The sequence below is a fragment of the Glossina fuscipes genome, unplaced genomic scaffold (genome assembly GCF_014805625.2).
Source record: "Glossina fuscipes isolate IAEA_lab_2018 unplaced genomic scaffold, Yale_Gfus_2 2, whole genome shotgun sequence".
NCBI lineage: Eukaryota > Metazoa > Arthropoda > Insecta > Diptera > Glossinidae > Glossina > Glossina fuscipes.
This window is the reverse complement of record NW_023998416.1, coordinates 25,024,952-25,052,845: the sequence shown is the minus strand read 5'-3', so window position 1 is coordinate 25,052,845 and position 27,894 is coordinate 25,024,952. Positions and strand designations below refer to the sequence as shown.

The 27,894-nt window shown below is 32.0% G+C and overlaps 2 protein-coding genes across 2 annotated transcripts in view; one reads left to right on the top strand and one right to left on the bottom strand.

Moving 5' to 3' along the window:
- LOC119633075 (protein Wnt-10b) overlaps window positions 1-25,023 on the bottom strand; it is a 50,372-nt gene extending 25,349 nt beyond the window's left edge. The window contains exons 1-3 of the mRNA XM_038026291.1: window positions 24,953-25,023; window positions 16,895-17,040; window positions 16,678-16,837 (exon numbers count right to left, since the gene is read on the bottom strand). Coding sequence (XP_037882219.1) covers window positions 16,678-16,837; window positions 16,895-17,040; window positions 24,953-25,023 — 377 coding nt within the window. The remainder of the gene's footprint in view (window positions 1-16,677; window positions 16,838-16,894; window positions 17,041-24,952) is intronic.
- LOC119633725 lies at window positions 1,866-2,968 on the top strand. Its single transcript, XM_038027423.1, has 2 exons — window positions 1,866-2,187; window positions 2,256-2,968. Exons 1-2 carry the CDS (start codon window positions 2,134-2,136, stop codon window positions 2,820-2,822), a joined length of 621 nt encoding a protein of 206 aa, XP_037883351.1. The 5' UTR covers window positions 1,866-2,133; the 3' UTR covers window positions 2,823-2,968.
- Window positions 25,024-27,894: the final 2,871 nt, after the last annotated feature.

The window sequence follows — 27,894 nt, the reverse complement described above, 5'->3', positions numbered from 1 at the left end:
GAGGTTCGTTGGCTGCCCATGCCAGTGAAGCAAATATAGGTTGGCGGATAAGCAGATATTGCTTGATTGATATGATATAATGGAAGCCAGGTATATGCCCAAACGTTCTAGATGCTACATATATCTATACCATGCACAAACTAATGTCAAATTAATTGCCACAAATGGTTATGTAGAGTACAAAAAAAATTGACAAAACGACTTTTTTTAATTTACAATAATATTATCAAGAGAATACATTAAAAGAAGCAAGAAAGCTTTGCTTGGCTGAAGTCAACTTTTTGTTACCCATTAGTTAAGGTAATAGGTTTTTGTGTTAGAGGACCCGTTATAGCGTGGTTTCGGGTGTAGCGTGGGGACAAAAATGCCTATAAATCCATGTTTATCTTATCGAGATCTTTTTGGTTTTTAATCTTTCTTGTAAGTAGGTTATAACCTCACTTTTTCACATACGTGTTTTGTGATATTAATATTTATTATGGTTATGAGCTTTCTGTCTCAACGCTTATGACTTTAAAAAGTGTAAAAGTGACAAGCTGGCGTGGCGGATGGACTGAAACTGATGTCTAACTAAAATGTCCTTACATTACAGCATTTTCAGAAAAGGTGTTAAAGAGAGAAACTAAAATTTACCAGATCTGCATTTTAGAGCTGCGACAGACTTTATACAAATACAAAAAATCAACTAAGATGATGATGGCCATAAAGAACCTTAAGCAAAATTTGCAAACTGATTTATTTGATTGAAATCTTACTAGTAGTTGTTGTTGGTGCATTGACAGCAGATTGAACTCAAAATTCTATGCTGGAGAAGAATGCCATAAACGCCTCTCCGATTCGATTATATAATAAAAGGTTACTTTCTTTTGTTTTACTTCGATACGTGAAAGGTGAATGGCTTAGAAATGTTAACCATAAGACCAATATATCCAGTAACGGAAGAGGCTTTTACTATGGGTTTGGGTTTGTAATTGGTAGCAGCAATAGAAGTGATTATCGGAAAACATTGGTGATGCCGATACTTGATTCGATGATTTTGTTCTCTCTTGGTTAAGGGTTGCTTGTCCATTCAGTTCTGCCCATTGTTTAATCAATTTTTGATATCAGCGATCGGTCCAAGACTACATTTCTTACACCACATCTTTTTTAATATATTTCTATAAACGGACATGGCAAGCGAATTGAAGCAGGAAGCTGGAACAATATGGTCATCTAATACAGTTCGAATACAAATATGTTCAAATTTGCTTTAGTCTATGGTATAGATAAGTGTTTTATTGCATTCCCTGCTAAATATATTCTTAGGTGATGCAGAAGAAACGAGTATTTGGCAATGATTATGAAAATTAAAGTAATTTTATATGGAAATTCAAGCTTAAGCGGCGGCGTTCACACACAAGATGATTTTAGTATAATAATTTTGTCAAAGTATTATTTCATGCGGAAGCGCAGGCTTTGAACTTTGCATTCCAAAAGCGCCAAGTGATCAATGTTGACCGTTCTTCGATTTGATGCAAAAACAAGACGAAGATCTGAAAATATGCCCGCGTATCAACTACCGAATCAGTAATCAATTCGGTGACGAAGAAAGGAATTGGAAAGAAAGTGATCAGTGATATTTGAGGTGTTTGCAGTTGAAATCACAAAAATATCCGGAAACATTGCAATCATCGTCGATGTAAATATGAGTATTACGCAGCTGTTTATCGTGCTAAACTAGCTAAAGCTAATTAAGCTTTGCAAGTCTAAGTAATAATCATAAATATTTCTATCACATTAAGCGATATGCAACAATTGCATAGCGCCTTACCATTCTATACTTTCTTTGTGCTTGATTCTTTTCAAAGCAAAACATGATTCTAATATAACGATATTTTTTTGTAGTGATTTTTTTCATATTATATATTCATACAACGCTAGTTTCACTGATAAAGTCTCGTCTAGTTGACAATGAAATTTCAGTGTCATCAGTCAAAGAGAATGAGTGCGCGAATGCATAAAACGAAAGAATAGAGATTAAATAGTAGCTTAGTTTAAATTTAAAACTAGGACAGTGAGTGTTCAACCGCAGCATAATTATATAGCTACGACTTTAAAGTGACCAAACAAACAATCGAGGAACAAAGTGTAGCGATGAATTTTCTAAAGGCTTTTCTAATTTATTTTTTCATTTCATTAATCGCAAATGTAAGTACAAGTTAAGCGATTGAAAAAAGAATATAACTTTAGTGTAATGTTTTTCTATTGCAAATCAGGATTGCGTCTCTCAATCGTTAAATACGCCGGAACGAGAGCGAAACGCTATAAAGTATTTTTATAATTATGTTGATATTATAACCGATTTTAAATTGAATAATATGCTGAAAATGACGCAAACATTTGTGGAACAATTATTGGATTCTATACCGTATGATGATCGCGGTAATACGGCCGAACTTTTACAACAGTATATCGATAAAGCGGAAAATTTACGCTATCATGGCGTATCTATAGAGGAGAAAGAGAACATGCTATTAGAATTGCAACAATTAATTGCGACAATTAGATCGGGCTTGGCAAAGCAGGAAGCTGAAGATATAATTTTAAAGAAAAGCATGTTGGGTATGTTTGAGCTATTGGCTCGTCTCTCCATCGAGGAACGTAGACATAGTGAGAAGTTTTCGAAAGCTTCGTCGTTGTTACGACGACGTTTTACGCCAGAGGGCGTACAACGGCATCAACAACTCTTCGATTTATTACACGAATTAGAACAAGAACAAGATATCGTTAAGAGAGAAGCTTTATTTAAACATTTAAAAGAATTACGTACGCAGGAAATATAAATATATTATATTATATATATACGAAATGTTGTTACTTGTTAGCTTCAAAGATGATTTGATATATGATTCAATAAAATAAAAGTGATTCACTTGAATGTCGTTAAAGATTTATAAATGTGTGAATTGTATCGAAGGCGGTTTTAGGCTAACTGAAGAGCTGGCGTAATGGAACTGATTTGAAAAGGTTTATAACAAAGCAATTGCTGTGGATGCTAGGCAGAGCCGCAGTGCTTACAAGCTTCCTATACAAAAAAAAAAAAAAAATTACTTGTAAGAAAACTTTTGGTCCCACTTGATGGATGGATCAATCTATGGTTAGTAACTCTACGCAGATTCTCCTTTGCGGATTTTCGCTGATAATAAGAGCACTTACTTTTCAGTTTGCGGTTCTCTTTTATACAGCATTCTTTTAACATACATATTATGTAAATTTTACATTGCTTTCCGCGTTTAGCCCTTCAACGACTAGCATGGGTAGCTGGGTCAATTTGGACTTGCTTCTTTCTTTCTCACTTTGCTCTATGTTAGGATAATCCATGTTTTTTACTTTACGCTAACATTACAATGATGTAAGACAGGAATTTGTTGGAAATAATTCTTATGTGGGCTTTGGCAAGAAAATGAGCCTCTCTAAGTTATTCAATTTGAATGTACACTTTCGTAATATAAAATCGAAAAAAAAAAAATGTATTATCTATATATTTAAATAAAATTTAATTTTCTTGATTTTTCTAATTTTCTTATTCTTTTTAATTTTAAGCTTAAATGCTTTTATTAACAAACTTGAGTTGTGATGAAAATATGTAAAATATTTCAGTTAGAAGAAGAAGAAGAAAAAAAATTTTTAAATTCTTTGGAAATGAATTTCAACAAGAACTTCAAGTGAAAACTTCAGACAAAGGAACAACAACACAACAACAACAACAACAATAACAACAACAATACATACCACACACAATACATACCAGACACATACATATACATATAGAAAAATTACTATCTAACCACAGACACACACAATGCATATGCCACTAAACCATGTTTTACAAGAAAAATCTCAACAAACTCTCTCTCTGTAACAAGAAAATTTTCAAATGTTAACAGTAAAAAACAAAAAAAAAAAAAAAAATAATAAAAGCAATATTTTATATAGAATTTGTATATAATTGTTAAAGAATTTAAGGGCAACCGCATGCGGTTTGTTTAGGGAAGAAATAATAAATTAAATAAATTTTACTAATTAAATTGTTTGAACGAATGAAAGGTCGAAAAGCTTAAAGCTTACAGAAGGCAATTAACCTTGATTTTGTTAGGTAATTTTCTAAAAATGTTATAAATTTTGGCTGTTGGTTGTTTCCGTAGACCACTTATACTACATATAAAACATGTGTATGATGTATAAGGTGGGTACACAAAAAATATACAGATAGATAGTTTGACTCGTCCGCCTCTACAGAGTAAGAAGCAAAAATGACACGAGACTACAACAAAGTCTATATGAAAAAAGAATTTTATCAACACTACTACACTGTTATTGCGAGGAGATTTGACAAGTAAAAAATAATAGGTTTTCCAATTCACTTTATATTTACTGATTGGCTGATTCGTTCGGAAATTGCATGAACGCGATCAAGATTTTTTTAAATAAAATACCTCGTATGTTGTCAGTTAACCTAAGAAAAATAGCGGAACAATTTCTTCATTCGAGTGATACGAGTGACAATTTCGCGACCTTCCGATGTAATGAGGGCATATTTTTAAAAATGCTGCCGATTCGGTGGTTACATTAAATGGATTGCGTTACCCTTTTGGTCTTGAAGTTAACGCTGTAGATGTGGTCAACAATTATTCTCAGCAAGATAGCATCGCTTGAAGCAATCGCCATATAGGTAGAGAACATAACGGTTCCCTTTTGTGTATTGTTTCGTGTTATAAATAGAAGGAAAAGTTTAGTATACCCTCGGTGGTCCACTTACTGGTTTGGTTCAGAGATTGATTTGGGAACCACTGGTATGGGTTCTTGCTTGCATATTTCTTCATGTGACGAACAGAGGGGAAAGTCTAGCGCGCCTTCGGTGGTTCAGAGATTGATTTGGGAACCACTGGTATGGGTTCTTCTTTGCATATTTCTTCATGGGACAAACAGAGGCGGAAGTCTAGTACAACTTCGATGGTACACTGATTCATTCTTGAGCCACTAGTCTATCTGCAAAATTCTCAACCGGTTTGAAATTTTCTGTTTTGAAATTCGTAAAGTTCAAAACAGATATGATGACACGGCATTTGATCTCTTATTTTTGAACCCGTGGTTAGTATGGATTGCAATAGCTTTGGAATCTCGCCTGTAGCATTAAAGAAAAGCATTAAAGAGTTCGCAGAGATTTCGATTAACGTGGGATGAGTTCGAATATGAAATACCGTTCATTGCCTATGAGATGCTTTCTAGAGTAGAGAGAACTTGCTCGGTTACTTCGAGTTGAAAAGATACTGTTTTAATGGACTTTCTATCAGAGCTATAAGGCATATATGGGCATGTTTAGGGAACAATGCGCTCGTTAAACAGGTGCAAATGTTTTTTGCATTGCATGCCCATGCTGTAGTAAATTAGGCTAATAGGATGAACGTAGCGCTATACGATGTTAAAATATGGGATAATTCAAATTTTGTACAAATACGTCACGTGTAGCTTTGAACATGATATTCGTAAAGGATCACGATTTTCTCATGTAGATTGAACGACATGTGCGCGGGCAACGTTTCCCGTGAGAAGAATGGTTTTTTGATTAGCCATATTTACTGCACTCCCGTTTGCATTGTGCTGAAGTTTCCAAAAAAATGTCGACAAAATGTCGACAAAGGCAGAGTTTAGTTTGTTCTGAAAAATTCATAATAATTTCCAATTCTTTGGCAAGCTAAGTAATAACTTAACGCAAACGATACAACAGATGAATGATACAGTGTCTGGACAAGGCACTCACTAATTCGAGACACTCGGAAAGAGTATTAAAATTTTTTTTAACAATCAGATACTGAAAATGTTGGATAGCCGAACGAAGCTTCTTCTGAAAAATATGTTTAAGATGTAGCATTACGATGAAATCAGCTATGAATCACTTACTGTGAGATGTGTACAAAAATGAAATGTGATCGAAATAAACTATCTATTCCTTAATGCACCTTGTAAGTAGCATGTTTTAAGTTAGACAACAATGCCTGTGAAGATCAAGTAAAAATCTCGGCATATATACTAAAAAGCGTTTAAAGCATACACAGAAGCCTGAGAAGTTTGAGACTTCATGAGTAAAGTTTTGCATTTTTATGCGGTGTAGGTAGGTGTCTTCTCATAGATGCTACACTACTTTTGTTAATAATATTTAATGGTTCCTCTGCAGAAATTAGTAAACGTTTTTATACATTCGCTTAAGACAGTCATTATCGAAGAGATTCACTTCAAAGTAAACTAAACAATTTTATCCGTTCCAAATAACAATAACATATACTCGGTATTTTCTTAAGGTTTTTCAAATAAAATTATGTTTGTAATCCAATGATAAACGTACTTATATATGAAGTTATACAAATGATATACAAATACAGTTTCGGTCCACAGATTAACCACAAAGTATTCCATCATTTTTATGACTCATATCTGAAGAGAAGGTTTTGTATTATAACATTTCATTTTAAATAACAAAGCAGTAGCATATAGGTTAAGATTAACTATAAGTAATTTGCTCGACCGCACCTCTTTACATCTTAAATCGCGCGCAGTATGTATTACCTGAATATATTTAAGGCAAGCAAACGTTATAAGACATGTTACTATGTTCAAGGTCAAAGGTGATCTTCAAACTTTGATAAACATGGAACGCAACATGTCAGTTCTCTGTGGTACGTGTTAACATTAAATAGCGTCTTCACGCTTAGTAAAGTTTTATTTTTATTTTTGGTTTTTTTTACAACAAGTTGTCTTGAGCGCAGCAAAGCTCAAGAGTTATTTGATATAAATCACAACAATGAAATTTACAAAATAAATTACTTTTATTATTTTTGTTGTGTTTGTTGTTAATATTTGACTTTAAATCATTGCGATTTGTTGTAATTTTTTGTTTTTTTGCTTTTTGTTGAATTTCTTAAAACCTTATAATCTAGATGACGTGCATTCGTTTGCATTGTACGTGTCATTTTCACACACGTACTATTCCATTTAAAACTCATCATGATCATCATCCTCATCAACTTAATCATTTTTCTAAAATACAACAGATCGTGTTGATTTTATTTATTTGCTTATGTATGTGTTTGTCGTTTTCTCCTCTGTTTTCTTTTCTTTTTTTTTGTTTTTTTTCTACTTTAATCGGCATCATATTATTTGAAATTTTCATACACGTATAGAGTCAAACAATTGAATTTCGTCAAAATGGTATAAAAGATACTCACTCAAGCGCCATTACTTTGTTGTTTATTGTGCGGTAATAGTAATGGTGGTAGTAGTAGTAGTAGTAGTAGTAGTAGTTATAGTAGTAGTAATAGTACTAGAAGTAGTAGTTGTATTATTACGTGATGTCTATAGCGTATAATTACATGTTATAAATAAGCTTTTTGACTTGTTTCGTTTAATGCTTTCTTAGAGAAGTTTCATGTGAAATTCTTACACGAAACCAAAAAAAATATTTTATTAATAAAAATGACAAGCATCTTATAAATCGTTAAACTATGAGATAAATTATGAAATAGTTCGGAATAGTTATACAGAATTATTTGATATCTGTCAGTTGCTTTTGTACTCGCTCTCCTGTTACTTGAAAAGTTCTTCCCTACTTGTGCCCCATAAGGATTGCCGGAAAGGCAAAACGAGTAGTCATCGTCAAGTAATTTATTAAATTAAAGTCAAACTTAATTTTTCGCTATGGCATCGTGCATCATGCATATGAAGGCTATAATAGTTGAGAACGCTCATATATATATACAACAATCTGTCCACAGTAATAGCTAGTGCAGGAACTAAAAAGGTCGAAATTTGATCCTATGCCATTCAAAAAGGATGTTTTAAGTTAATTGCAAATACTAGATCATACTTATCTAAGCAAGTCTTCAAAAATTGTGTTATCAACAAGAGTATATAAAGGAGAGAATACGACGCATTCTATGCTCTTTGAACACTTTTAGGCTATGCTTACATTCTTTTTTTTTTTAATTTTTGAGCTGAAATTCTTTAGGCGCAAATTCTTTTCAAATTCCATTGGTTCATTATGTCTCGGACTTGAGTTGGAAAACTTTTGGAAAACTCAGACTTTCGGCAACACCCGGCAAGAAAGCCAACACCCCACCATTATAAAACAGAATGTCCGATATATGGTGGATCAGAGCCGATCCAGGTCTCATCGATAGTTCGCCTACTGTACATTTTTGGTAAATTGCTATTAGAAACCAATTTTCATCATAAAGCATTAAAAATTAAACTTTTTTTAGGAGGAATTTACCATTCATGAGAAAGCTTATACGAAATGGATTCCAAGAAATATACTCGTAGATCCGCTTAATATTTATGTCAAATTGTTTCCAAGAAAAGGACATTTTTTATCATAAAACGTCAAGGATTAGGCCTTTTTGGCATATAATGATTTACATTTCCTGAGAATCCTTACATGCGGTGGTACCCAAAAAGCAGACTTCCCTGGTTCAAGTTTGCTCAGATTGATTTCTATGTAAATTTATTTATTATGAATCATGAAATATTGAAAATTAGACCTTTTTACCAGAGAGGATTCAAAAGTTGCCTCAGCCGGTCCAATTTACAATGCCCAAATATCATTACTTAGCCAATTGTGTCGAGAAATTTTGCAAATTCCGATTTTTTCTATACAACTACTATTCAAAATACGGCAATGTATCAAATTTCATCAAAATATCTGAAAAATTGCGAGCTGTAGGTTGAACATTACATCAGACGGACGGATGAGTACAGACAAGCTGTATATCAATAATTTACATGGACAAACCTCAGGCGGACAGACAGACAGACGGACAGGCTCAGATCGATTTAGAAAATGATTCTGAACTGTTACATATTTACATAACAAGAGCTACATACGTTTCGAAAATGATTCGGAACCGATCTGTAAAACAAAAGGTGGGTGCGTTTAAATATCTTCTGTGTGTTGCAAACGTCCGCACAAATTCAATATTCCCGTACCACCAGCTATGTAGTGTATAAAAAGCGATATATATCAGTGACCCCATAGAATAGAAGGCATTTATGAACCGAATAAAACTTTTTCAGTCTATTGATTGCTTGTTACATGTGTCATGCTGATGCTGATACTCATATTGGTGCCGGTTAAGTTGTACGGCGCTTCGAGAGAGAGAACAAGCTAAATAAAGCCAATTTTTACAAATTTCTGTAAATGATTGATGATAAGATCAGATATGGGATAATAATCAGCATCAGACCGCACAAAACTTGCGTACTGTAGTTAAAAAGGTTGTATTAGTATTAGTTCAGTTCGCCTGGTAAATTGAACATGGGCACCGGATAACAGAGACCCTTCCGATTCATTCATATAAAAGCTTTATAAATAAATAAATTTGAATTTTTAACTAAAATGTGATAAAAATTTATTTGATTTTTTTTAAAATTTTTTGTTATGAATAATACAAAGTCAACGCGATGAAGAAAATCTTAACCACATTTAGATTTATTTTCGTTTTTCTTTTTTGGTCTTTTTTTTTTTTTGTTTTTTTTTTTTTTTAAGAATAAATACGACAGCTTTTGTTTTTATCAAAAATTATCTTTTTAATTGAAAATATGTTTAAGACAAAAAACATTCCTGATCTTTTTTTTGTTTTTGTTGTGTAGACTTTTCAAGTTAAGTAGACTTTGGTTACGATGCAAAATATGATAATGCAGTTAAGACAAAGTAAAAAAATAACTTGAATAAAAAAAAAAAAAAAAAAAAAAAAATGCATTTTAATTGGTTTCAAAAATTTTAATGCAAACTATTTTCCTTTTTTGTCTTGTACACAATAAAAACCGATAAAGAATTTAAAGCTTTAGATAGCAAAAAGATATTTGTTAACAGCTTTATAACTGAACCCCAAACTCCATCATTATCATCATCAGCAGTTTTCGTTTTTAAGAAACCAGCATAAAGTCAATAAAATTGATAAGAAACTGAGAACAACCAACAGCCCATGCATTCATTCAAGCAATGAATGAGCGCAAAGTCAAATATAAAAACAACAAGCAACACAACACCAAGAACAAAAAAAAAAAAAAAAAAAAAAGAAAGAAAGAAAGAAAACAACATGCGTAGAGAAGGTGAATCATCTTGGTACGATTATCCATAACACGCAATGATACAGATGCTGATCTGTATGCGTGTGTATGTAGGTATCTAAAGTCTACTCTTTTTTTTTTTTTTTTTTTTTTAATATCTCTGTTTTTCGCTTTTAAACCACTACATATATACATGTACACATATATACATATATAGTAGTATAAAGTCTATATGTATACGAAGTTGAATCGATAATTGATCGCTTATAAATTTATCGTTTGCATTTAAAAGTAAATGAATGAATACAATAATGACGCTACGATTGCTAGACGCGTTATCAGCATAAATTGTGTTTTAGATAAGAGATTGGCTTAATTTTATGACCCGTCAAAAGTGTAGCTAAACCAGAAACAAGCAGGTCCCAGCAGAAGCACCAGCAGCACCAGCAGCAGCAGCATATTCTCTCTTCAACTTCTTTTTTCTGATCTTAGTAAATCTCTGTAAAACTGTTAACATTCCATTTAATAAACACATTGACGCAGCATTTTCTTTTAATTTTTACTTCGATTCCGTTGTATTTAAAAAATAAGATGAAAAGAAAATGAATTTTTATTAAAGAATTTCATTTTTAGTTTCCCACGGTCTTTTTAGATGCAAACAAAAGAAAACGATCAAGTTAAAAAGAAAAAAAAAAAAAAAAAAGCAAAAAAAAAAATCAAAAAAAAAAAAAAAAAAAAAAAAAAAAAAATCAAAAGTTTTTTTTTTTCTGTTATTATGCCGCATCAAATTTGCAAATTCTTCGAATGGCTGAGCTTCTATTCATCAAAATACTTTGTTACTGAGTTTTTGATCATTTGTTTTTTTGAGTCCACCTTTTTTTTTGTTTACTAATAACAGAATTTGTGTGCGTAGCCTGAACGAAGAAGAACCTAACTATTGATGCTAATGGATTTACGAATGAATTCATAATTTTCAGTTCGCCTTAATGCAAAAGCGAAAGCAAAAGACTGCAAGAGAGAGAAGATTACATTTAGTTGTGTGATTTTTAATGATCGCAGCGCTATGTAAAAACATACTCGAAGCAGTGAGCAGTTGCTGTTTGGAAACCTAATTGCCGATAGAAGCCTACGACAGTAGCCTTCGATCTTTTCTATTTTTCGAGATTTCCGAATTTAAAGATTTAATTGACGAAATCTCCAAAGGAAAAAGTTTTGATAGACCCATGGTCTGGGAATGAAATTACTTGTTTAAATAGGAACTGTAGGAACTGTGTTGGTTCACTTTCATTTTGTTAAACAAAATTGATGGTTAGAAAAAAATTGATGGTAAAAAAAATACCTTTAGGAACAAAGTGCAAAGAAACAAAAAAATAGGGAATCGAAAATATCAATAATAATATCATAATATCAAGTTATAGTATTTGAATACAAAATCATGATATATGGAGGAAGAACCATTCAACAAATTTTCATTTATAAAATTTCTACGTTCAGATATGGTTTGAATATCACTGAGTGTAATCGGCATTCTGATAGGATTAACGTCCACAATACGCTTTAAATTGTAATATTTTGTCTACTGGGCAGGTGAAGTTATGACAAAATCACAGACATTCTTTTATGGTGGTTATGAAATGAGAATAGACAGATCAAATTTCAATATTCTCCGATTTGAAATGTTACAATTATACGTTGCAGATATGTGAACGGATAGACAAAGTGAAAAATTAAAACATTTATGAAGGGTAGGGTTTTTTCCATTTTATGATCGGCGGGAGGACCTTTCAAGTAAAACTTCATTTTTCAACTTTGGGAATTTTGCGAGACTCTGACTTAGGTTCTCGAAGGCATTCAAAATGTTACCTACTGATGATGAGATAATTAATAAATAATATAAATTAAATTATTTTTTTGGTGAACATGAGTATTAACTCATGTACGAATTAGTAAAAGAGAAGGCAATATATGCCAAACATGCTTCGAAAAATCTCCTATAATTTCAGTCGATATAATCCTGTTAGAACTATAAGTTCAGCAATTGAATAAAAAGAATAAAAAGAAAAACTGTTGACATGCTTTAGTTGATGTTCTTTCACGCAGACACAACTGTATATATGTGTAAGTAGAATCCGGAATAATGAACCTTTTATTATGCTCCACAGCACTTGTGGGGTGCAAGTGCGAATGTATGAAATCCACAGAAGGACTTGATAGATGACATCGAATTAGTTTTTATTATTATACCGATCGATTCAAAATCGAATCGATTTAAGGTTGTCTGTCCGACAGTCTGTACTCTGGTGGGGATGTTTTGGCTCAAGGACGAACGCTATTGAAAATTGAGTGTATCGGGCCACCTTTTTGAGCATTTCCCATACAAGGCCTTATTTTGAAAGTTCATTGTACGAACAACTAGTGTGTGGATGGTCTAGGGTATTTATTTAATGTTTTTACTTTTTGGGTGAGATCCCACCTCTTCTTCGCAAGTAGGAAAATTAATCGATGCTTGTTGCATGTATTTTGAGCATTTTTTTTTTATTGAAAAAGAAGAATTAAGAAGAATTGTGACAAGATATGGTAATCAAAATATTTTTAATCTTACAACTTTTTTCCCTCTGGCAACATAGCGATAATATATCCCGCTTTACCCAGTTTTTTATATCCATCCGCTTTGCCCGCTTAAAAAAACCCCGCCGCAAAAAAGAGACGAAGAGAAAAGAAATTTCGTTACCCTATTCTAGTGGCTGGATGTGGCCGACCTTTCCTTTCTTATATATACCGGTTGTAGTATCATACACCGAACAAAGAGATTTTTTTGTTTAATACATTTTCAGTGGTAGCAAGCAGCGTGTACGAGTTTTTAATGTTTTTGCTTCATGAACCTGATTACTTGTTTTTCGCTATTGGAAGAATCCTTACCGCACGCACTTAAACAAACAAACAGATTTGTTTGGGTTCAGAATTTTACAGTGATAAGGGCCTCTGAAGCTCCTTTTGGGGCAAGGTGGACATATTGCAACCATTCAGTGATAGATACAAGAATGCCTAATGATAAAATTTTACTTTCATTTTATTCTTAGGGAAATTATCATCAAAATATATCATAAGTCACATATTTGATGCTTTCCAATCAAAATGGTTGTTGAAAAAAGATAACCTGATTTATTATTTACCCTTAGCTGAAGATATAAAAGTCAATGATTTATTTATGTATAATACGTGACGATAGCGAAAGTTTTATCATCATATTCAAAAATTATGTAATATATTAAAATGGCAAGGGGTTCTAGGATAGTAAGCACATTATATTACGCATAAAAAATGTAGGGTTTCAATTTTTTTTTTTCAAACATAAACTACTACTACTGCAAATGGGTGTGTAAAAGTGAGAGAATTATTTTTTTTTTTGTTTATTTTGCTTGTTGTATCGAAATTTGCATCATCGAAAATTGTAAGCCAACACATTAACACTTTCTTGCTGTGCTATCTCGTTTTTCCCGAGCTCCTTTTGCTATCTCTAGTGCTTGAAATGCACTTTGCTATAATGCACTTTAGGGGCTGCTGATGTTTTTGTTGCTGCAATAGCAGCGACAGCAATAGCAGCAGTAGCACATATGATATCCAATTATAATGCACACATTATTCTTGCTTGTATACTTCATTTGCATTTCAAATAAGTGCATGTACATACATGGCCAGCAACATGAAGAAGAAGTTGGTGGGTTGTGAAAAGTGCGCCATATGCATAGGGAACAACAACATAACACCTTATTTACCTGCCAAAAACTTTACATTGGCTTAAAGCAGAACAGCAACAATAATAAATATCTTCACATATTTGCGTTTGTGTGTATTGAAAATGTGGGCACACTTAAGTGCAGCATGGCTACAAAAATGCAATTGTTGTTGAAATTTTACACATATACATATATACATATATACATATATATATATAAAAAAAAAGAACAAAAAACACGAATAAATACATACGTACAAGAGCGTGCGTGTAGAGCAGCTCATTATGCAATGCAATTAGGAGTAATAATAATGGCGTTGCAGTTGATGGCGATAATGATGATGACGACAATGATTATGATGATGATTGGCTGTGGCAATGTTTGCCGTTTGCGATGCAATGAATGAAAACTGCATTTCATATTGCAGTTGTGGTCTCTTGCCGTACTTTATACTGCAGTCTTAAGATGTCAACAAGCCAGAAAATTATGTTGATAACAATAACAACAATCCACAGTGACAACGTTAAACCGCACATCATGCAACTAACTCTTGTTTACTTAACAAATAAACACGTGTATGTGTGTATGTGTGTGTGTGTGTGTGTGTGTGTGTGTGTGTGTGTGCATTCATTCGTTTGTCATTACATGACATATTCATGTTTTTTTATTTTTTATTTCAAACAATAACAGTCGCCATCAACTTCAATTAGTTGTATAGAATACCATCATACGAGGATATAGTTTTAAATTTTATTTTTATTACATATATATCTATACATATATATATATATATATTTTTTTTTTTTTTTTGTATTTTACTCTCTATTTTCCTTATAACTGAGGTTGAGGTTTGAGACCACCCATATTGTTCAATGTGCTTTCAGGCAAAAGCAATGAATGCATCAATTAAAGTCATATAGTTGTGGGATTTCACAAACAGATATTTCCATTCCGTGCCCATACTACTTCCGCTTGACATATGGACAGAAAATAACTGAATGTCAAAGTATTGTTGTTTTGCTGCTATGAACATATTTACAGAGGTGAATATGTCTACTTTTAGGCGAAAAGTTTTTACGTTACTGCTTTCCTCTCGATTGGCGAGAAAAAATTTGGTGAGTAATTTGTATAGAAAATCTTGACCGGAGGAAAGCGTTTACAAAAATCCTAATTAATTTTTATAAATTTAATGAAACTTTTATTAAAGGTAAGGCTACATTTTTATATTGATTTGATATTCTTTGCCAGTTGTCTTTTATATAAGTGCTCTCAAAAAAACTTTGAAACATGATAAGCAAAGGGAAAATATTATTTTCTTTGCTTAAAAACATCTTAGAAGAGGCTAACGGAATCATTTATTTTTATATATGTTTTTTCATAAAATATAGTATATATATTACATAAATAGTATAAATTTCTGCGTAAATGGTAAATGAGTAATGACGGCTCACAATTTCGTATGCAATACGTAGAAAATGTATTGAGTGAGCTATTTATCTTTTATGAAAACCGTAATTTACTGATATTGATACTGGCTTTTTCGTGTCCGATAATATGGTTTACATTTCTTATTCTGGTTGGTTGAATTAATTTTATTTCTAAAATAGTTTTAATGATCTAGCAGCATAAGAAATAGTCAAACAAATTAAACTCAAATTTGTCATGTAAAGTTCATGTAAAGTCAATATTGTATAACTAAAATATATAAGGATTCACGGCAAAGTTGTAATTCGTTTTGAATCCAATATTGCTGATCCTCTGAATGTCTCGCAATAAGGTCGGATTATTTGGCATCCGGCTAGAAACTAACGAAAGGTTATACGATATTCGCACACTATATACTATCGGCTAACTTGCTCCAATGTTGCTAATCTTCATTTATCATAATAAAAAATGCAATGGGACTTTCCTAACCATTGTTTTGACATTTCACGTAAGTGAGTAAATTAATAAGTGACGTATTCAAAATATATTTAGATATCGTCTTTTTCATCTTCCTTTGTTAGCTCTTATTTCCTTTTCTCCCTACTAACAAAAGAGCTATCAATTAATTTGTTACGGCAACAGGATAGATATGGATTTGGGGATCAAAAAAAAAAAAAAAAAATGTTAATGTTAATGGATGACGTTAAAAATGAATCGTTTATTAGCCGTAATCATTGATCCCTAACGACAACTTAATCGCTTATCTTTAGATTTATTTATGTATGGTAGTGAGGTAAGACATTACTTTTGTTTAAACATAAATTAGCCGAAATGTTGACGTTTTCCAGTACCTTTGTCATCTTTACTTACAAAAAAGTTTGAGAATATGTTAATTGTTTCTCGTTATTACTATTAGTTTTTTTTTTTTTTTTTTTTTTTTTTTTATTTGTATTTTTATTAAAAACGATGTTAACTGCAATTAATTAAACTTGTCATTGGTGGTTTTAGTCTGTGTGAAATTGTGTTTTCACACTTGTTGTTTTGCTTTCATAGACGCTACTTAACTATGCGTCTTTGTCTGCCTACGTACATAACATATAATATATATATGTATATATATTCGTAGTGCTTGTGTGTGATGATTGCTTTGCTTGAGTGATTGATTAATTTGTCTTGTTTACCTGTTTGTCGTTGTATGTCATGCCTGGTTAGCAAACAATTTAGAAGCCTATGAAAATACGGTAAGAAAAAAATCAAAAAAAAAAAAAAAAAAAAAAAAAAAAAGACGACCATCGAAACGACGAAACAGTAACAGTAATAGTAACGTTTGCAGTGATATGACTGTATGTGTAGGTTTCATGTATAACATGACTATAAAGTTGTTGATGCATGATTTGTGCAAAGAGCGACTTACCAACGTGTACAACAGGCCAAGATAATCACAATAATTAAATGCAAATGCAGGTGTAGGCAACGAGGCGTTTCAGTATAGCTTGTCGTACCTAGAGCAAGTGTGCTTGTGCTGTGGCTGGTATTGCTGCTGCTGCTGCTGCTGTTGCTGCTCGACGAGCATGCTGTTGACGTCGATGGCGAGGACGATGATGGTAATGGTGTTGATTATGATGTCTTACTGTATGTATCTATAGTTATTGTTGTTGCTGTTGTTGTTGTCGTTGTTGCTGTTAATGATGATAAAGTTAAAGTTGAACTTTTTGTTGGTTGACAATATCTGTGATTTGCTTTCACTTGAACAATTCGAGGTGTTGTCTTTAGTTGGCTGTATCGTTTTTGTTGATTTTTTATTTGTTGTTGTTTTTGTTGTTTTTGTTGTTTTTGTAATCCAGGCAATGCATACATTGCTGCTTCGGTTAATTTGTTGTAATTGGCTCGCTGCTCTTACTGATAGTTGTAGATGTTGCTGTGTCTGTTGCTGGTTTTTACCAACGTATCTGATTAATTTTTTAAGTTTTTCTTGCTGTTGCTGTTGCTGTTTTTGTTGATTTGTTAAATATTTATTATAAATTTCAATGACACAAACACAACACTCTGAAATTCTTGGTACCCGAGTAATGGCCGTAAACATTTTTGCGGTAACGGCTTCTGTTGCAATCTGCTCAACATTTGTGGTATTTTTCAAAACATTTACGTAATGATTTATTTTTTTCTTTTTTTTTGTTTTTTTTCTCTTCTTCTGCTTTTTTTTAATTTATTTCTTACTTAAATTTTTCCAACGTAATTTATTTTCACATATTTCTTATCTAATTATAAATAATTAATTTTTTTTTTCTCCCTATTATTACAATTCTTTTGATTTCTTTCGTTGATTTCGTTTATTTGTCTTCACTCTCGGTTCAGCGGTTCAGCAGTTGTGCCTTTTTCTCTGGTTAGTAAACAATTTTTCGCTGCGTTCAAAACTATTTTAGGTTTAAGCCGATGCGCACCGTCATTTACTGGTTTTTCTTTTGTTCAATCGCTCACTGAATTGTGGGTAAATATATGTACATATGTACGTATTTATATAGCCATATATAAGCAATGGTTATGGGCGTATATTTGTTTTCCTATATATATATATATATATATATAATCTCTTATATACTTATTATTAATAAATTTCGCGCTCTGGTATATCCACTCTTTTTTGTTTCCATATATCGCGTACTTCACATTTGTTTAGATCCAATCGGTATTAATATTTAGATAATAAATAGTTTTATAGAATTGTAATAGTTGTGTGTTGTAAGCGCAGTAAGAAAACAGAAAAGATCTTAAACTTTAAAATTCTATACATTAGATGGACTAAAAATATGTTAGTTACAGTAGAGCAAAACTCCTATGTTGATTCGATTTCATATGCTCACGTTCGATATTCATAAATGCCAATTTCATTCCATTGTAGATGCAGTATCTCTTTGCATACTACATATTAGAAGAATAGAATTTTTTTTTATACAAATGGAAACCTTGTGTGTTTTTTTTATTTTAATTCAATTTTGCAATTTTACAGGTGTTGACAAACGGGAGGACAGAGAGGCAACTAAAGAAAGCTATATCCACTTGGAAGCTTATAATCGTAAAAGATAGCAATTGGTTAGAGTAATACTGAGTTTTGTACTTTTGAAAGTTTCACACACGAAAGATCGGTAAAAATTTTTGAAATAAACTTTCAGAATGAAATGTCGATAGAACTTGATCAAGAAAACGTTCATTCTAGCCGAAAAGCTACCTATTATATGTTGAGTTCGTTTAAGGAAACTGCAGACTTTGTATATTCCTCTTATAAGATCAAAAAATATAAATTAAATTGCAGAAGAAACCTGCGAAGCCTTTAGTATTGCACTTTTTTCGAAAATTAGTTTCTTTGCTCATTTTGTAAAAGTTTCATTAATATCTTTGATGTAAAGTTCATTCATATCCTTAATGTAAGTTTCGCTTGTAATGCTACTTTAAATTTCACTTATATCTCTGACGTAAGGCTCAGGTAAGTTTAGACTCATGCAAAGAAAATTTGAGTAAAATTGAGCAAGATGTACATTTGAAGGTTCTTTAATGTCCGCCTCCTATTCTATGAATTCTGAAGTGATGTTACACTGCTGTTACGTACAAAATTGAGTTAAAATTTGTCACGGTTTTCTTTTCTTCAACTTAACCGGCAAAGGTATCGGCTAACGTTTCGGCGTAGAATAAATAGCAATGCGAGTAATTGCAGCAACCGTGTTGGCACATTGGAATTTATAAAAAAAAAATTTATATCTAAGCAGCTTTCTTTGTGAAGTTTTTGAACCTCCTGCTATGTATCGATCTCATACGACACCGGCAAGAGGTTTTTCCTTTCTTTTTATTAAATTTCTTTTAATTATGCATTAGAAATATTTTGTTGCCTATAATTCGCTGCAAATATATAATAAATTTTTTGCCTACTTTTTTGCATATTAACAATTATGTTAAATTGGACCTTGCAAAACTTTTTTAATTGAATTTTTGTGGAATGGATTTGATGATATACTTCGAAATCTGTTCTGTTTCTTCCGTTTCTTCTTGTTATTGTTACTACCAGCAGTGGAAATTTCCACATTTTTCTTAAAAAAGTTATATTATTATTATTCCTTCTTATAGTAAGTTGGAAAAATTACAATTGCCCTGTCAAATATGTTACATAGCAAAAAAAAAAAAAAAAAAACAAAGACGGACGAAAAATGCTGACGCAAGTCTCTATCTTAAATTCTTCTTGATCAGCATATTGTCTGAGAAAAGTGACTGATCAACAAATTTTTCCTATTATCAAACATTAATTTGGTATTTCTTGTGATTCTTTAACAGATCGACTCAATTACATCCTCTTCTGCACATACGTATACATATATGCATGTGTTAAATTTTTATATATAATATTATTTTAATTTCTTCCCGGGCAAATATATGAAAAAAATTTGAGAAGGCATCATTCTTGTCCATCGTTTTTATATTTAAGAGTAAACGATAAATAGTGTGGAAATAGTATTATAGGTTTTTATGCTATTGTTGGCGAAAAGACAACCAGCTGCAGCATATAAATCGGCTGTAACATATAATTGAAAAAGAATATCATAGCTGATAAGTATAAAATTTGCTTTAATTTTGTTTTAAATTTTATGCATAATATATATATATGTATATATATATAAATATGTATAAATATTTTAAATTGTATGCTTATTGATGGTGAATTTCATAACCTCAAAGTTTACGAGCAATAATTAAACAGCAATAAGCTCATTAAAATAAAAATAAATAAATAAATAAATGCAAAGGATTAACAAAAATAAAAACACGTATCACACTACTGGGTATATTGGTCTTATGCTCAACGGGCCTAAAATCCATTCGTTTAAACAAAGCAAAAAAAAAAAAAAAGTTTAGTCAAAGAAATAAATTTTAAGACTAAAGGCGGGGTAACGTACTATCATCTAAGCCTACCGGCTTTGAGATTGTAAAATGAAAACAGTTTTTTGTTCGAGTTATCCCGAAAGAAATTTTTGAATCAATCAAAATTGTAGTGATATTTTCCGATAACAATAATATATTCAATTTTTATTTTAGTTTTCCTTATTTTTTACTATTAAATTTTGTTTTTATTATTATATATCACTGTATTTTATTACTTTTCTATGTAGGGGGTGAACGGTTTTATTTCACTTATTTTTATATGTTTCTTATAATTCTTTTGCATTTGAATATTGCTTGAATTGAAGCTTCTTCTTTTATTTCGCCAAAAAGCATGTAATTATTTTACAATTTAAAAAACAACTGAAAGTATGCTTTACAAAGTATTTTAAGTCAGGTTTTATACAACAACTAAATTCTTCTTTGATTTTTTTTTTTTTAATTATTATTATTATATTAATGTTTTAATTTTTTTTTTTTATTCCGTATGTATTAGAATTTTTCATATTAAAAAAAAATTCAAAAAATTATAATTTTATATTTTTTCATTTATCGAAGTTTTTCATTCCACTCACTATAATAAGAAATATTCGATCGCGTTAGTGCCGTTAAAAACATCCGCATCGTTAGATAGACCGTAACATTATGATGCAAAAGTGTATTTTAGTGAAAATTTTTGTATGCAAATATGTGGATTGTGATGGATTGAGGAGCTCTGGAGGAAAGGTTGATATATGATGACGATATGATAAAAATGTAATAAAATCAATGCCATCAACACAGAGTATATAATTGGCCGTATGTTAACACAACAACATAACGCACACAATGCACTCAATCTCGGTATCTCTCTATCTCTCTCAGCAAGAGGAATAAGCATCCTTTAAAATATTAAAGAAAAATAACAACAACAACAATAACAACGATAACAATATAAACAACGATGAAATGAAAACAAATGTTGTGCGCGTGGCAAACGTCCTTGCTGGGGTGCGTGTAAATAACGAATGAATTTATGATAAAAGCTTCGAGGATATCAATGTCTAAACAAAATAAATGTAATTAAATAATGTATGAGAGAAGAAAATTTTATTACATGCGAGAAAACATATTAATATAACAGACACAAGGATATATGTACGTTATATAAAAAATATACGCTCGTTTAATTAACTATATTTAAAGAAGATTAAAGGAAACACAATTCGTTTGAAATTATCACGTTTTTGTAATTTTCGAATAAAAATGAATGAATGAATGGAAATTCACAACAAGTGTTTATTGTGTATGCCTGCCTGCTTGCCTGCCTGCCAGCCTGCTTGAAACAGGCCAATAAATCGCTTCAATTTAAGCAATTAAATGCAAGCCCTGCTATTTTTATTTTGTTTTTACTTATTTTGACTTATGATTTTATCTTCTTTGCTATTTTGTTTATGCATTAGCTTTCACTTCAATGTCAAAAGGACAAGGAGTAAGGTCTTGTAAACTTTAAGAATGGGAGAGAGAGAGAGAGAGAGAGCGACCGAGCGACAAATAGAAAGAGCTAGAGAGAGAGAGAGAGAGAGAGAGAGAGAGAGAGAGAGAGAAGGAGCACACAAGGACACATTCATTCATAGCATAGACTGAGTGATACTTCAGGAAACATCAAAGAATTTGTAAAAAACCATTAACTTGTAGTAACGGGAAAAAAGTGAAATTAACGAGCCTAACTGGTTCACGCACATTCCTATTATGTATCATGCAAAAAACAAAAAAAAAGGTATAAAAAGGGAAAAAATGGAGCTAATTTGAATATTGTGATTAAAGACAAAACATTAAATTGATTGCAAAACGCATTCTCTTCTAGTGCTTGCTTAAAAAATTTACCAGTTGTTTTTCAACTACGAGCGCCAGACAGAAGATTCTTTTTTTTTGTATATTTTTTTTGTATATATATATATTTTTTTTTTTAATTAATTCGGTTCACAAATTAAATAGGTCGTTAAGCTTTTGCTGTGATTTTCTTTCACTTTCTAGCTTTGTATTTTGTTTTAAAACTCATTGACTTTTTTTTTTTTTTTTTTGTGCAAACGCACACTTGTTGCCTGATATGCAGTCGCACATGAATATACATATTCATACATTATGTAGTAACGCATTTATCATAAGAATTAAATTTTTACTACAAATTATAAATTGTACTCGGTCTGAAGTATGTAGTATTACGAAATTACACCTACAAGTCATAGCTTTTATGTGATTTGCTTTGCTAAAATCATAGTTTTGAAAGTCTTGCTTTTTGTCAACAAATAGGTTCAAGAGGTGAATACGCCTTCGAACTAGTGCCTTGGGCATGGGCAAGGTCGCCCTTTCATGGCATTGTTTTAAATCGCAAATTCAAGCAATGCGAAGTTAAGTTTCCAAAGTATCAAAACAATTTTTGCCGAAAGCACTGATCGTCTTGTCTCAAGTTACCTGGAAAAAAGACGTAGTGCCCTCCATTAAATGGTGACGTAGTTGCGCCGATCTGCAATCGTTCATATATAGCTGATTTTCCCGTAATAGTAAGTAGTAATACGATTGGTGTAAAAAGTATCCGCAATTGTTTAAAAAGTTCGATCATGTAATAATAAGAGAAAATTAGCTATATATAAACGATTGCAGATCGGCTTCAAGCGTAATGTGTCCTAAAGTAATTTTTCTCTTTGAAAAGATCTTAAAGACACAATATTTCAAACTAAGTTTCTTTAAACATAAGGGTGCAGGCGGTTCGATTGAATACGCCTTCTCTTGTACTCTTGGCCCTTACATATATTATCATAAAGGAAATTATGAAAATTCACTTCTATTATAATCTAAAGAGGCAACACTTTTTTTTTGTAGTTAGTAACACTTTAGCTGAGCTCTGTATTTAAAATTTATTTCAATAATCTTAGTAGGTAATGGGCTGATTATTCTTCAATCGACCGGAATGGCTTTTCAAGTTTCGAAAATAAACAAAAGTTGGAAGCGAGTCGAATTTCTGCTGAAAAAGTCTCGACGAACTAAGGCAGTATGAGACTTGCCCCGTTAATCTCTCCAAAGTCTTCTAGCAAACGACGAATAATGGCCCAAAAATATATTTTGTTATCGAGGACGTGCTCTAAGCAAAGCCATAAAGACACATCGCAAGTCATCGGGAATTTTTTGTAATGATCGAGTTTGGGTTATGCTATTGCGTCTATTCCTTGAGAAAACCTAAATTGATACAAAGGCAAAAAAGAAAAAACTGTAATAGGAAAACGCATTCCTTTTTCTTGCTCTCATGGCTAGTGAAGATTGACCAATCGGTCACCTACGGCCATACACACCTTATTTATTATTACTTATTACTCTTATTACCTATTGAGTTTCAATCACATAACGTATTGTATAAATAATTTGCTCTTAATTTCTCTTTTGCTATAAAAGATAATAAACATTAAACCATAAAAAAGGCATGGAAAACTTAAGATCTCGGAGCGACAGTAACCAAGCGCAACAAATTGGTGAAAAGATCGGACCACCAACAACCAAAAAACGCGGACTTTTTTTGCGCGGTTCAGCCAAAACACTTTGTCTCCCTTTTCTGCTTAGATGTGGCAAATTATTTTCTGTTGTTTTTAACCAGTTAATTGTGTGGTAACAACTGTATACGTCACGATCGGTCCATTCGTGCTTGTCGAATTCCTTATAAAATTTTATCATTATGAACGTGTGTTCATCATAATCTGTGTTTGACAAGTGTACGAGTATATCGATAAAGAGATCGACGCAGTTAATTGGTTAAGAAAAAGAAGATAACTAAGCACTATGAATATTAGAAAAAGATCTCAGTATTCTTTGTTAGTTTTTTTTTCTATTTTTGACTTGAAAATGTCATTCACGAAACGCAGCAACCTGGGCAATATTACATATGTACGGCGTAGAGGTCTCTAAAGCAGGCTCTTCTCTTAAAGCATATAAAACATATAAATTTTTCCCTCTAAACGTAACTTTGTTTAGTTCGACATAACAGGTCTATTATTTGCGATTTTTATTTATTTACTTTAGTTGAGGGTAATGTACGGAGATTTTGAAATTTTTTTTGTTTGCTTTTTATGTATTATTTTTTAATCTCTCATTCATTTTTATTTTGTTAATTTTCCAGAGAAATCAATTAAAAACCCATCTCATCTATTACACTTTCTCATCTATTCACGTGTACAACAACCCTTTCTTTCGAATCGTTGTGTGTTATTCATCTAATTATATGTGTTTCCCAGAAAAAAAGATATGAGTTAATCCTTAAACAACAACTACCCTTCTTAAATGTGATAATTTGTGAGCACACTCGCTAACATACAAATGCTGACAACCTGAAGCTAATAAACCATAATACAGATGTCACATAAGATAATATAATACCCGAAAAAAAAAACACAAAATATTTTTCCTTTTCCTTCTTCCCCCAACTCTTTCTCATTTTTTTAATTTTTCTTCTTCTTCCTTCAATTCCATTTAAACATAAATTATTTACTTTTTTCCCCGTGTCTCAGTGAGTGTACATCTGATTACAATGCTAATAATGAGTTGTACAATACTATCAACGTAATTGATCTGGTTGGTAATGTATGCATTTTCAATTTGTTCTCTTTTCGCTCTACCCTCTTATTAATGACACCCTATTACATGATTGCCGTACACTAACCCTGTTAAGTCGCTTGAATTCTGTATGTGTGTTTTTTTTTTTCTTTTTTCTAATAGATGTAGTGGCAGTGTATAGCCACCTAGTGGCTGTACACTTGGGTCCCGGTAACGCTTTCACTTTGGCCTCGAGACGCATTTCGTCCATTAACATGATCACTAGCAAGTTACCTGACATCAATTCCAGAGATCTGAAAAAACTGCTCCTCAAACATGTCTACGCCTTTTTTTTTTGTTCTTGAAATGGCGCAACAGCCCGAGTGAAAAAGACGAATAAGGAAGAAATTAACTGCTGCCATGTTTTCTCCCCACCCATTGTTCTGTACGAGGGTTCTATGTCCACTTCCCTTTCGAGTCGTTTTCTTGTCGCTGCTGCCATTCTGTCAACATTCTGTCTACCGGATAGCAGTCGTGTTGGTTCTTCAATAGTAGGCCGATGGGTAATATTTCTCCCAAGATCGTTGCTCTTGTTTTTTTGTACATCTGCATATATATATCTATGTTTGTGTGTGTATGGATGGGATTGGCATTTAAAGTGGGTTGACTCCATATACTGTGGCTAAGGTGCCCTTAAATACAATCTAAGATATATGTGAAAATGTCGATTACCTTACCTAGAAGTCTGCAAATGTAGAAAAAAAAGACAAAGATGCGAACAAGAAGAAGTTCAAAGATACTTCCGTGAAAATGGTCCCAGCTAGCTCCATTATAAATAAACATTTCTTTTGCCAGATATTTCTCCTATATTTATCGGTTGCCTAAGTTCTGGCATGCAGTATGCAGTTTATTATCATTCGTAGGAAAACTAAAAACTTTATGATAATTCTTTAGGTAAAGGGTATCGAAAATTCGATTCAAAGCAGATAGTGCAACAGTCTTTTCATTTTGTTCTTTTTTTTTTTGTTTTAAATAATACGTTTCATACATATGCCGCGCATTTGTTAATATATATATATACATATATATATATTTTTTGTCTTTTTGTCTTAATCCTCATAATTTATGTGTATTTTATATTTTATAATGCAATGAAGAGAGGTAATGCAACATTAATTTCACATTCATTTAACTGCGTATACATTACATTATACCTGTGTTTGTATTCGTATAAGTGTTTTGACGGTTTTCTGTCAACAAACTGTTCTTCAGCGTATAATGTATATATATATATATATATATATATATATATGTATATATACTGTAAGCTAGAGAGATATTCAGGTCGTTCTGTAGATAGATAATTGCATATGTATATACTTAAACTGTTACATAAACAGCTTAAGAGAAAAGCAGACGCGTTAACGTTATAAGAAAAAGAAAAGATTTTTAATTCATGTGAGTCAAGTGGTTGAAGAAGAAGAAAAGAAATAAATAGCGTTGTAATAATAAATTAAAATCAAGAAAAAATTAAAAAAAGACAGAACTGATAAGTGGCCGTCATTTTTAGATGAAAGCTGATCAAAGTCGCGCAGACTTTCTACGTGGCTCCGATTAATATCGGCGCAGTATTAGCCGCAATGGCCGAGGCTACAAAGAGAAACATTTTGAAATCCTAAAGTTGAAGTTTACCGCTTTAACCGAACACTATATTAAATTTCGTAAACACTTTTATAGCGTAGGTGTGCAGCGTCGTAGTATAGACGACTCTAGACACTATATACAATACATATTTTATTTTCGATCAGCGTGATTAAGAAGATCGACTTGGCATTCATATGGAAATCGGACTTACAACTTAAGAGATCCCTTGAAAAAGAAAAACCATCTGCTCTCACCTTATCAATCTCGCCAGCTTAAGAGCAAGGAATCTCAAGAAGTCTATTTCTTCTTTCTCTTGGTTTTAAATAATTCCCTAAAAAATTTAAAATGACAAACAATAAACAAAATTGTAGGCGTGGAAAAATTTTAAATGGTGAAGCAATTAATTTTTTAAACATAATTGCGTTACGATATGTGGACACTTGACCCTGTAAATGCATTTTCCTCGAAAGACGATTTTTGCAAGGGCACGCATTATAACGCGAATGCTTCTCATTTTTTTCATTCGAACTTTTTGTATCATAATATCATTAAGAAGAATTCTCTAGTGAGACAGTTAATCTAAAATTTTTCATTTTTTTTTTATGTATAAAAAATTGTACATATTTCACTGGCCATAGGCTTGTAAATCTAATGATTTCTTTTTTTGCTTTTCATCACTTGGGGTACAAGGATATATCAGGTTTGCGCGGATGCGCGTAACTCCCAGAAGCATTTGAGATATACTCACTTTTTATTACATCAATCGATTCACTCCCATTTTCTGAATTGATTTGCGCTTGTCTGTTCATCTGTCCGTTTGTCCTTGTTGTTGTGCTGCATCTACAAGTTCCAATTTTTTAGATATTTTGAAGAAATTTAACACGCTGACTTGTTTTGTCCTAAGGAAGGTCCCCTTTGAAAATGGTTCGAATTGGACCACTTTATCGACCGCCTCCTATACAACAACTTATTATTGCACGAATATATGCAGGGTAGGGTGGGGTACGTGGGTCATGACCTCAACTCAAGTTCGAACAAATTACGCTTTATGCCGCAGATCCGGTTTTGTCATTTTTTGACATTTTACAGAAATATATATATTTTTTTTATGTTTAAATATACGCCTAATGACGTCACCAAATACAATTATTCTATTATCTTTCTTTTTAATTGCCAAAAAAACTTTTTTTGAAGTGTGTCAGTGGCTTCGCCCCCTAAGCTCTAATTTTGGAAAAATTTAGTTTTTGAGTGCGCTTCCAATTACCAAATATATCGTCGCTTGTAGCACATGTAACACTTGTGATTATTATCTTTTTCTTTCCTAACATTTCGAAGTAAATTCGAAAAATCATTATACAGTTGTAGGTGAAATTCACTTCAATCAAATTAATTGGTTAATTGATTAAAAATTGTCAAAACTCTGGCGCTTGCAAAAATTTCGAATCTCGCGTAATGGTTAGGTTGATGAAGAATCGTGCATTACAGCTATACTAAGTAATGATTT

What these genes read in the sequence shown, in the direction of transcription:
- LOC119633725 (XM_038027423.1), top strand. Translation starts at nt 2,134, where the DNA reads ATGAATTTTCTAAAGGCTTTTCTAATTTATTTTTTCATTTCATTAATC. An exon ending in TCATTTCATTAATCGCAAAT is followed by an intron (nt 2,188 to 2,255) that starts GTAAGTACAAGT and finishes ATTGCAAATCAG; the next exon opens with GATTGCGTCTCTCAATCGTT.